The sequence below is a fragment of the Prenolepis imparis genome, unplaced genomic scaffold (assembly GCF_030444845.1).
Source record: "Prenolepis imparis isolate NDT839.2.m4 unplaced genomic scaffold, iyPreImpa1.0 SCAF_12, whole genome shotgun sequence".
NCBI lineage: Eukaryota > Metazoa > Arthropoda > Insecta > Hymenoptera > Formicidae > Prenolepis > Prenolepis imparis.
Window position 1 is genome coordinate 3,145,396 of NW_028141170.1, and position 12,589 is coordinate 3,157,984.

Consider the following 12,589-nt stretch of genomic DNA (forward strand, 5'->3'; position numbering starts at 1 on the left):
GGGAGATGGTGAAGACGAAAAAGAGGTTCATCGGCCAAGAAGGCAGACGTGACTCAGTCCGTCGTACGCATATGCGAGACGCGGATACAAGGGGTCTCCTCGGGAAACCCTGGAAAGGAGAAAGTATATCCCCGCGACTCATCATCGGCGGAACCAGCTGTGCGGATTTCCGAGCGAATGGTATATAATCGCGGTCGTTTACTCAGAAACCTTTCTTTCTAGGTCAATTTCAATCATCGCGTATTTAGAGAGTCTCCTCCGGTTAAACGTCATTGAGGGGAATGATAGCACGCATACATATACGTACACGATTGTCCCAAAAACACTATTGCTATTTCAAAAAAAAAGTCAAACCGACATTATTAGTATCTGATGTTAATGAAAGATAATATGCCAGATAAATTAAAAATCCACTAATAACAAATATTCTTACGATCCCGAACAGAGATGAATGCAAATGCCAATATATAGTAAAATGTGAACTACTTTTACATATTTACTTTCTAAATCACTTTCCTCTAAAACTATGCAACTAATTATTATGCATTACTCTAACCAATTATTAATTAGACATCTAAAAATTACGCATCTGTCTATAATTGCACTTGGCTTATGAATATCTTAGAGAGATTTATATCGATAAATTTAGCAGGATATATTGGTAAAAGATATAATAATAAAGTACATTTTGAGGAGCACAATGCCTAATTATTGTGTTCTGACATACATTTTTTTTTCTATTTTACAGTTTACACAATTATAGCAAAGTGCACATTTTTAAATGCAGTTAATCAAGTAATTGCATATAAAAATACGCGAAACAATTAGATATTTTCTATACTCCTCAAATGTAAAATTTTTATGCAGTTTATATATAATGTATTAATTATTCCACATGTAAATTTATACAAAGAAGAATTACGGATGTGGGTTTTCTTTTGTTAATACATGTAATATATTATTGAGAAAAATTTTTCTCGGGACGATTTAAATATGATTATACATAGAGATATGTACACATGCTTAGAATTATTATAATTATGTTGTATCTCGATAATCGTACGATAACATTTTTCAGCTCAATCAGATAATTGTGTTCTTAATAATTTTGAGCAATTTTCTTGAATTGCTCAGATATATCAGAGTTCAATTTGTAGTACATTTTTTAAGTACATAAATTTTTTGCCTATAAACTATGATATTATAGTCATCTATGATCGCTGTTGCATTAGTGACTGATGCTTCGAGTGCTTCTCTCATCTGCAACGCTCAATGCTGGCGATTTCTGAAAAAAAAACATCGTTAAGAGAAATGCTTTTTATTCTAAAGCATATAATAATAAAGTTAAAGCATGACGATGATAACTTGATTAAATTACAAATTTTCAATTTAATTTTTAATCTAATCATTTTTTTTATTTTTATTTTATTAAAAAATATATATTTAAATAAATTATGTTATTTGTTTAATTTTAACTTTAAGTTTAAAGTTAGCTAAGTTTCAAGTTAAAAAAATGACGTTTATTTTTTATTTATGAGAATATAATATATTAATTATCATCATTCTTATACAATTGTATATTATATTATATAATATAATAATATTAATATAATATAATACAATTGTATAAGGATGATGATAATTAATTGGTAATATATAATATACATTATAAAACAATTTTATTAAAAACATTTTAATCTAAAATATTTTTAATAAAATTGTTTTATAATGTATATAAAACTATTTAAAAGTAAATTTTTTACTTGTCGATTCACAATTAATTATCATCACCATCATTTTCTCTAAACGATTTGTATTGACAATCGTGAAAGATTACAAAGAGAAGCTTACAACTCTCTCTATTATGTCTTCAGCTGCATTGACTTTAGCAGGTCTCACGGGGATGCCCTTTTTCGGTTCTCGTTCCATTTTATGAATCATCTTATAGACGCTCGAACTCATCAGGTAGTCGTAGTTTGGTAAATTTGTTTTTTCGTACTTCTTAAAGTTCACTCTGTAATAATCGATTAATATTCATCAAAGATTAGAAAATCTTTGAAAAATCAGAATTATAATAATTTTAAAGCTCTTTACAGGATTTTTACACATTGAATTTATAATTAATTTGCTTTGAAATGTATTCTCTTTTTATTATAATCGTTATATATTCTATTCTTACCCCATCGTTCTACCGCGAATGACTTCCGCCTGACAAGACAATACCTCAGCAATCATCTCGTCATTGAAAAAGTCATTCGGGCATCTCCATCTACGACCTTGCGTAAGTTCGAGCTGCTTAGCCTGGGGCCAGAGGTCTTGCGAATATTTTTTGCCTTGATTGTGCACTCTTTGCTGAAAAATAAAACGTGAAGAGTTATTGACTTTCTATTTAAATTCGAACGCTCATCATGCATCAATTGCATCAAATTTACGGAGTTCACGGATAGATGTAAAATTTTTGTTCATATCAATAAGATAGGATTGAAATAACGAGGTAGAAACATTGGATTCGCAAATAAATTTGAATATTAATTACAAAAAAAATATATTTATGATTTGATTCATTGTGCATGTAATTAATTTATATAATTAAGGATTTTGACAGAAAATTAATTTCATCTGTTAACATTTAAACAGTATGTAATTTTTGAATAATGGAAAGGGAGGAAGAATGAAACAATAATCATTTTCTAGGTAAAACACAATACTGTTCATTCCATCTATCGAGATACCTGCAGTTCCTGTATAACTTGATCTTTTGCCGATAGTTTAGGGTCTGGTTCGAAACTTCCTATATAGTAGCATTATTATATTTTAAATCACTGTCTCTTCTATTTAATAAAAACATACTCAAAAATAATAATATATTTTAATATTATAAAGAGAAAATTTTACATCCACACAATATTATCAGATCGAATTCATATAATATTATAATCCATTATTTTCTTTTGTAAAACAAATAAATTCGTGATTAATAGATTCAAAATAATGTCGATGCTTACCGTATGATGGTGCCGGACTGGGTGATTTCAGAAGCTTAGTCTCGTAAGAAACGATGAACTTCTTTACTCTATTTCCTTCCTCGTTTGCGCTCTTCACGGAAATCGTACCGTCTAGTTCCTTCATCTCTGCTTCCTCTTCCTCCATTTCTCCCTCGTCATCACTGGGCTCGATCACTTGTGGCGTTGACCTCGATGACGTCTTTCGCTCCAAGCATGCGATCTCCTCGATGTAATCGTAAGTTTCCGTAAACTCTTCATCCTCTTCATCAGTGTCCTCTTCCTGTTCCTTCAACTTCTCTTCGTCCTTTCGCTGTACGATATTCTCTTCTGAATGACAACGAATCATAATTAGCGTGCTATTCGAAAAAGAATCTTAAATCTAAATATAAAATTTTAAAAAAATCTAGTGATCCAACTTATAAACTATATTGTTTAGCAATTTTTTTCACATTTTTCCAATTTAATATTAACGAGCGCAAATTGGCACCCGTTCAAAATTGAAATCACGACGAAATTCGAAAATATACTAAGAGATCATCGATAGTTGGGCTTTGGCTTTCGACCATAACTACGAATCTCGGTCACCTGGTGACCCGCGATGGCCGCCGCTTCCGGTGCCGAAAGACCTCTGCACACCGCTCAGCTCCATGATCTTGTACAGTTGCTCGGATACGATCCTCAGGTGATTCTCAATCTCGCTCGGTAGCTGTTTCAAAGCGAGCAATTGTCGCTGCACGTTCTCTAGCTGCTGCTCGAGATTGAACTCCGTGGACACTAGTTCCTTGATTTTCTCACTGTCGGCTTTCATCGCCGCTCGATCCGTCGTCGAGACGCTAGAATCTTCCTCGAGTACTGTTGTCTCGTCCTGGCTGGATCCGGCTGCGCGAGACTCAGAACGATGATGATTTTCCTCCTTCCGAGATTCGGATCTCTCCTGCGTCTTGAATTCGTCGGTTTCGTCGCTTTTTTCTTCTTCTTCTGCCTTCGACGCGGAACGTGATTCAGGGCTTTCTTCTTGCTCCGGTCTACATGTGAGTGTTGCCGCTGGTGTTATTGTCTAAATAAAAAAGGATTAAAATTGTAAGGATGCACCAAACAATTCGAATTTTTTTCAGAAGATTATTAGATATCTTATAGATTTTTCTAGGAATGATTCATTGCAAAGCAAAATTTTTATCAAAAGTTTCGCTTGTTATAACATACCAATAATTTTTAGCTTGTAAAAAATAACATGCATGTTACACATTTATATTACGTTTAAAAGACAAAAAAATAGTTTGGGAAAATTAATCATTTTTTTGCTTGGACAATGTTAGAAACTATTAAATAATTATTAATTATTAATTTCCTAAAATAAATAGCTTCAACTAACAAATTTTTTCGTCGATGAAGTTGCAGAATATTTAAGAATTATGATAAACTTTTAATGCAAAAAATATCAGAAGAAGCTGTTTAAAAAATTGATATTGAATATATACTTACTTACCTTTCTATAAATAATCAAATTGAATATCTCTTATAAAGTATCGAATTGAATTATAATATGTGATTTAATTACGTTTTATAATCAATTAAGTGATAAAAATTTAAATAATTTTAAATAATTGGAATAACAATAAAAAATAAATAACGATAGTAATAATGCATATATAATAAATATAAAATTTCAATTTCTTCTTATTATTACTCACATTATAATTATAGAAAATGAGCTATTGATATATCGATATATAAAAAGGTTTAAATACAAACGACAGATTTTCACAGTTTAATTACGTAGAAATTATTTCACATAAATAAGGGGAAAAAATCAATTATATCTTTGTTCATACACAATTTGGATCGATTTTCACATAAAATATCTTTGCATTCCGGTTATTTATTCTATATAATAAAATCAGTTTAATAACACACATTCTAGTGAATGAAGAGAGAAGAAAAACAAGAACATACTATAATTATAATAAAATTCGAGCGCATTTACGAAATATTTTTATATGAATCAACATATATTATTCACGATAATCTAGTAAGAGAATTTCTAAAACAAGTATACACCTAGTAAAACAGTTAGAATCATTCTAGGAACAATGATATCTGTTTAAATTTAATTGTAAATACAAACATAGAGCATAGAGGATAGACATGCGCGTAATTGCAATGATCTAAATTAATAAGTTTGCCTCATTCTCGATACTTAATTTGGAACTTTGGATCGATTACAATCATTTGCTATTATATCAACCGTATCGAAACAGAATACAAACATCATAAGATAAAGATGATTATTTATACATGTACAGAAGGATGATCGAGGTGCAAGGCACAAAGGCGTAAGCCGCCAGCTTCGTGAAATCAACACCGATACGATTCGTGATACTTTGATAGAGGATCGTTGGCACGAATGACAACCTTCGATTGTCTAGTTCGATTTCGGAATCGATCTTCTCCTCGTAATCCCCGCGGCTTTTATTGCTGAGTCTGAGCGAGAACCAAGGCAGATTGAAGTACATGCTTTTCGATTCGGGAGTCATGAGAGAAACCGATTCCCTTCTGGACGACTTTGACAATCTCCTGCTACGGCGATGGAACACCTCGCTGGAAACGTAATCTCCGGTTGATTGGAGGAGATTCGACAGAACACCCGGTTCCTGTTCCGTGTCCTTAAGAGATGATCTTGAGAGTCTTCGGCTACCGCGATGAAAAACCTCGGTGGAAACGTAATCTCCGGTTGATTGGAGGAGATTCGACAGAGCACCCGGTTCCTGTTCCGCGTCCTTAAGAGATGATCTTGAGAGTCTTCGGTTACCGCGATGAAAAACCTCGGTGGAAACGTAATCTCCGGTTGATTGGAGGAGATTCGACAGAGCACCCGGTTCCTGTTCCGCGTCCTTAAGAGATGATCTTGAGAGTCTTCGGTTACCGCGATGAAAAACCTCGGTGGAAACGTAATCTCCGGTTGATTGGAGGAGATTTGACAGAGCACCCGGTTCCTGTTCCGCGTCCTTAAGAGATGATCTTGAGAGTCTTCGGCTACCGCGATGAAAAACCTCGGTGGAGACGTAATCTCCGGTTGATTGGAGGAGATTCGACAGAGCATCCGGTTCCTGTTCCGCGTCCTTAAGAGATGATCTTGAAAGTCTTCGGTTACCGCGATGAAAAACCTCGGTGGAAACGTAATCTCCGGTTGATTGGAGGAGATTCGACAGAGCACCCGGTTCCTGTTCCGCGTCCTTAAGAGATGATCTTGAGAGTCTTCGGCTACCGCGATGAAAAACCTCGGTGGAAACGTAATTCTCAGCAGACTGCAACAATTTCGAGAATGTATCATCTTGCTCGGGGATGATATCTATGGATTTACGCGATTTCGAAAGTCTTCTACTGCCGCGATGGAAGACCTCAGTAGAAATATAATTCTCAGTCGACTGCAAAAATTTCGAAAGAGTGTCCTCTTTCTCTGGGATTTCAGATAAGACGGAGCACTCGTCGACTTCTTCAGACAAAATCGGATTGTCGTTGCACTCGGGAACATTGCTTTCATCGGTTTCCTCCTTGTTCGAATCCAGATTATCGGAAGTATTAACGATAACGGCAAATTCTTCTTGTAATGAACATAACGGACCGTCTTCATGCCATCCGGAGATTTTTATACCGCGGACATCTACATCAATTTTTTGCTCATCTAAAACTGAATCATCAGCAATATAGTTTGAAATGACGTCAGGAAATTCCTTTTGCGATATGCACGAAGAACCTTCCTCGAGCCATTCGGAGATCTTGATACAAATGTATTCCGTGAACAGTTCGAGAATTTCCAGATTTCTGCGGACGAAACGCTCAAAATATCGACCTCTCATTGTGCGTTTCATTCTCTTTGTCCTTGTAGATTTTGGCTCATCTTTCTTCTCTTCGATTATGCCCGGATAAGTCTCCTTGACGCGTTGAAGAACAGGAGTGACATTTTTCTGGAGAACGTGATTAAGATAGCGACCTTTGAAACTCAAACGTCGCTTGCGAATCTCTGACATATTCGATGACTCGGAGACACTTGATCTCTGCAACAAAAACTGGAACAACGTCGTCATCAAGGATACCAGACGAGTGCTCTCGCGCTTCAGATACGTCGCCAAGTATCTTCCCTTCATTCTGATACGTTTCATCCTAGAAGCAACGACGCGAGTTGTCTTCGGCTTCGAACGAAAGTGTTGAGCGATAACGCTGACGTTTCGTAGAAGAATCCTCTCTGCGTAATGCGCTCGCGGGCATCTGCTCGTCCTTCTTCTGAAAGTGGTCCCGCTTGATGCGAAACCAAGCCTGCTTCCCAACCAGCATTTTTTAAAGTAAAAGCTTCCAGATTTCATCTTTGGAAGCTCGAACTGATCGTCGATCTGTCGATCACGGGAAACGCAAGAGTCAGCATAATCGCAGAGAATGTTCTCTAGATAATAACCCTTGAAGGACGATCTTCTTCTGGCTTCGGCGGAACTGTATCTTCGATAATGACTTGGCTTGTCGTTCAACAGCTTTGACTCGCAATTATATATCGCGGGACATCCTAGCTGATCCTCGGAAGGATGAGTTTCGTTCGAATCAAGTTGTGGAGAACGCGAGGACGACAGTGGATTATCGGTGGTATCGAAGGGGGAAATCGAACACGAGGAATTCGGGTCAAACACGACGAGGGGACGATCTTCCTCGAGCTGGTTCTCCATTTCATGCATCTTTACCTCGGACGGTTCCGGTGGTTCCGGTGTCCCGGCGATGCTCGCCTCTGATCCTGGTGGAAGCAAACCCTTTTCTACAAGACGCGCGATCACCGTCTTTTTATCCTGTTTCTTGATCACGACCTTGTAGCTCTCGTAGTCGACCTCCTTCTGCTCGTCCTTAGATTTTGGTACCGGTCGCTGTGGTTTCTGCAAGAAAGTGGAAGTGCGCTTCAACTCCAGTATCCGTTCGGGCTCGGCTATTGCAATGTTCTGCAGTTCCTCCAAGACCTTCGAATCTTTCAAAATCGAGGCGCGCGGCCGTAGCTTTTTAAAGTTCACTCTGTCAAAAACATGGAAAAAAAATGGAAATTATTATCGTAAAAAAACTCACATTTTCTTATTTTAAAACCTATTTCAATTAATTAATATTATTATTAACATTAATATTTTTATAACATTGTTTTTTATAAATGAAAAGGATGAGACAAGGGGATGGATATTAATAATCTTTAATAATATGCGCAGAATGGATCGATCAACTCGACAATCGTGAAAATATACCCCAATAATCCTTTATCGGACAAGAGCTCTTCCTCTTCGAGAATCAGCTGTGCGATCTCGTCATCCGTGAGATTTTTGTTGGGCACGATTTCGCTGTTGGCGTCCACTGGTTTCTCCTCCGCGAGCTTTTCCTCTTCTTGCCTGACCTCTTCTTCGGCGGACAACGGTTCGACGACGGGCTTCTCTTCCTCGTACTGCTCGATCACTGTCTCCTCCTTTAAGATCTGTTCTGGGAAGACCGGCGGTAAGTCTGCAAGCTAATAAGCAAACTCGACGTCATCATCTCGCACTTTCTCTAGTAAACCATAGCTCTCTAAATGTCAAGTAAAGATCAAAGATTTTCCCTGACGAAAGAATGAGATTAATTTCCGGTAAAAAAAATTCTTAATTTTCTGAAATTATTTGAATTATAAGGAACTTATAAGAACTACTTATTCTTGTTACAAGCATTTGCATTCAAATTAGTATACTTGAGTCTATAATAAGTCCCACACATATTCTAAGAATTTTAAATCAAGTTTTTAAATATTTTAAATATCTTACTTGGTGACATAAATAATCATCTTTTCTCTCCCTAATATTTTTTAAAATGTATTCCAGGGAATAGAAAAATAATCTCTGTTTTTAGAAATCAACGAAGCAGAGCCGAATGTTTCAAAAAGAAAATAAGAGCGGATCGTTGAGAAAGGGAATTCACGTAGATACCTCATCGCCAGTTAAGAGTCAGGGATGCTGTTTACCTTTCATCTCACGGATATATACTCACGGCGATCTTATATGGGACGATGTTCTCTTCCGATATCGCCTCGACTGCCTTTCGTGCCTCTTCCTCTCTGCGCAAACAACAAACACAGCAACCAAGAAAATAGACTTTCTCCCGCTCGTGGTGGATGCGCCGGTCGAGCGACCGGCTCGCGGACGCGAATATGCACCGAATGCACCGAAGGCAAAGATTCCGATGTGAGTGTCTGGTAAGTTTTACCCTCTCGCTCTCTACTCTCTATGCAGCGAATCCCGCGAATGCGACAAACGGCAAGAAAACGGGGCGCGACAGGGACCAGCAATAAAATCGTCGACCAATGATAAACAGATCTCTCATTCTGGGTCACCTATTTATAGGTGTCGCAATACATTGGCACATAGCTCATACGCGCTCCGGGATATTCTTGCCGTAGCCGAAATTATTATCGAAGAGTATGTTGATGATGAATGACGTGCGGCGACCGCCTGACGCACTGCAAGATCCTTGAAGACTCATTAAATTTGATTATAGACGTTCCAAAATTAAACTTGATCTTGATATAAAGATATAAGATGGTCGAAAAAATTTGTCTCGACAGTTCTTCCGTACCTTTGCGATCAGTTTCTTCAGTTATAATGAACATGAGTAATGGAATAGTCACGTTAATAGTTGCTTTTCAACATAACATAGAGTTATTATTCGCATAACGAATCATTTTATTATATGAGTTCCAAAAGTTTATGTTTTCTATAATATATTTATAAATATTTTATTTTTTTCTCTCTATTTTATTATATTTTATTTTAAGATACTTTAGCACTAGATATGATATTTTGCAACAGCAAGAAAAAATAGATAATTGCATCTTTTATTACAACAATTCTATATAAAGATTTAATATAGAAAGCATTTATTATTTATAGCTCCAACGTAACGCAATTTCAGTGTCAATAAATTCGGAAAGACTAATATTGAATAATGATTTCTCCCGGGACCAAATAGGACAAGAGCTTAATTTATGCGAAGAGACATGGTCGACTTTTAGCTATTGCGCATATTTACGTACTCGTTTATTCACTTTGGCTGCGATGCAACCGACACGAGCGTCATTTATCTCCATTTTCTATTTTCTGGATATTAATTATATACGCAGTACATCTCTAATTATATATAAACTTATATTAAGAAACTGAGTAATATAAAATAATGCTACATGATATTTTTTTGCTTAATAATTTTAAACACAAATATAAAATTGTTTGTGAAAAAGACACAAAGTTTATAATATTATTTATTTAATTGTTGAGAAAATATCATTTATTTTAAAAAAATTTAATATAATTCAACAAACTAGAAATATATATGTCTCAATTTTTCTTTTATGAGTTACAGTATTTTATCAGTTACGACTCTTCCAAAAAAAAGATTTGCAGCTTAAAAAGTAAATCTTTAAATCCGTCTTGATTAGTTTATAATTGACCCTCGCAACAGACTTACCTTTGTACAGCTAGAACAAAGTTGTTGCCAGCTTGCACAAGTGCCTCGTGTGCTTGTCCATGAGTTAAATTGCTAATCGGCTGATCATTTAATCTTACTATGACATCGCCAACCTTTAAACCCATACATTCGGCCAGACTGCCCTCCGTGATCTGTAGATTATTTATATATTTTTTTATATTCTACTTTTTTTGGAAAATCTTAACGATATCATTATCAAACAATAAGAGAAACTCATTCTGCTAACTAATTGTAAGAACTCACTCTGATAACAGTAAGTGGCTGCGGAAAATCGCTGCCACCTGTTAGTCGAAAGCCCCATGGTGTGTTGTTAAATTTTGTGAATTTTATGCTAATTGCCATGACGTTCTACATCTGAAATTATGTAAAGTTACACTTCATAATATTTTGCAATTGCTTGAAAAATTTATATTTATACTAATCGTTTATTACTTTCGTATATAAACAAGATTTTTTCTTCTTACCAAATCCAGAAATTATATTAATAAAATTAACCAGTACTAATATAATATATGTGCAATATTAATTTAGAAAACTTTTATTACGTTTAAATAAATATTTTTAATTCAAGTTTATACCTATTTGTAATTAGGATTAATTATATCAGCCCGTCATGAATCATTCTTGAAAATCTATCACCTTTTTTTTATATAATTAAACAAACTAATTGCTAATTATTTATTTTATTTTGCATTGTTTGTCTCTTCTTATTCTTTTTATTTATTGTAGATATTCTTAATCGACGCAATATTTAAATATTTTAAACTTTGTTAGGTATAATTACGTAAGATCCGGAACAAGATTTTGGCAACATAATACGACAACACGAATGTCGAATACAGGATTTTTATAATTCCTAATGCTATTTTCATGTTGTTTACGAATGATGTTACGAATGAAATGCAAATAATGTTGTTTACAAAAGGAACATAAACACATATATCATTTCGATGAAAACATGCGTAATTTAGAAAGACAGGTCAACGATTCGTTATGCGACTAAATGCCAAGATAATTTATATCTAAAAATAATTACTCATAAATACAATTTTCAAGTCGACAAATAAACAAGCAAAGTATAATGAATCGAACACATTGTCATCAAGTAATTAGCGTTATTTATATTTTTTATTTTAACGATAATACTATTGAAATATGAAATAAGTAAAGCTAAAAAATTGCGAATATATAATATATCTGCATTTTTTAATTAACTTTCTTTATTTATAAAATAAATTAGAGAAGAGAACATCTCTTTAAAGTAAAATCGAAATTAGACAGTCTCATGCTTATCGAGTATAAAACGCGATTTCTTTGCCACATATATTTGTAATAGACATTTAACTTACACATATAACAAATTCATTTTTTAATCAATTATATTTTTTGCAAATTTAGGAGAAGTTTGCTTGTGTAAGATGGGAGAGAGAAGATAGGGGGTGAACCGGGATTTCTCCCTTTCGCTCTATTTTCGACAGCATCTCACAGGCCCACGAATCTGCGTTATATACCCGGAAGTGACGAGATACACCAGTATAGGACAAGGGAGGTGGTAGTATCGTGTATTACTTGCCGAGCCAAGCTTAGCGAGGGTATAAATTTCCCAAGCGAGTCGGCGGGGTGGCGGTTGATTAATCTGCTGCGCGTGGCGCAGAGAGGATGCGGAGGACTCACTGCATCCGCTGCTACGTGGCTTGCGGCTGGAATCCGCGAAAACAGCTACTAGAATCGACGAGCCGAGCGACGACTAAAGCGGAATAAAGCCCTGACGACGGAAGAAACGGACACAACCGGGGCCCGGAGTACCCGGCCGTTGCCCGGCGTAAATGCGACCGAAACGGTGTCACGATAGGCTTTGCCAGGAGGCAAGATGCGACGAGCTTGTAAGCTGTAAATACTACAGAGCAGGCGACTCTGTGACGCGATTCTCGCGCCGGCTCGGGATCTATTTATTGATCGATCTATATTGGATTTGAGCCTCAATTTCCGGTTGCGAATCCCCGCCTTCGTCCCCCCAGCAGAGGCAAAATCGCAAGTTGAATCCTAAACCGACAATA

At 35.8% G+C, this 12,589-nt stretch overlaps 1 protein-coding gene across 1 annotated transcript; it reads right to left on the reverse strand.

Moving 5' to 3' along the window:
• Positions 1 to 991: 991 nt before the first annotated feature.
• On the reverse strand, positions 992 to 12,393 carry LOC145943943 (uncharacterized). The gene is made up of 12 exons (XM_083051863.1): positions 12,106 to 12,393; positions 10,776 to 10,886; positions 10,512 to 10,663; positions 9,039 to 9,105; positions 8,273 to 8,529; positions 5,294 to 8,051; positions 3,591 to 4,062; positions 3,006 to 3,332; positions 2,733 to 2,791; positions 2,180 to 2,352; positions 1,852 to 2,014; positions 992 to 1,285 (listed from the first exon to the last, which is right to left on the reverse strand). Exons 2-12 carry the CDS (start codon positions 10,872 to 10,874, stop codon positions 1,229 to 1,231), a joined length of 4,584 nt encoding a protein of 1,527 aa, XP_082907989.1. The 5' UTR covers positions 10,875 to 10,886; positions 12,106 to 12,393; the 3' UTR covers positions 992 to 1,228.
• Between the last annotated feature and the right edge of the window lie 196 nt (positions 12,394 to 12,589).

Bases quoted from the DNA above. Each gene is read 5' to 3' on its own strand.
- LOC145943943 (XM_083051863.1), bottom strand. From the start codon at position 10,874: ATGGCAATTAGCATAAAATTCACAAAATTTAACAACACACCATGGGGC. The intron at 10,664-10,775 runs GTGAGTTCTTAC...AATAATCTACAG, and splicing joins AGCCACTTACTGTTATCAGA to ATCACGGAGGGCAGTCTGGC. The intron at 2,015-2,179 runs GTAAGAATAGAA...CGATTATTACAG, and splicing joins ATTCGCGGTAGAACGATGGG to AGTGAACTTTAAGAAGTACG.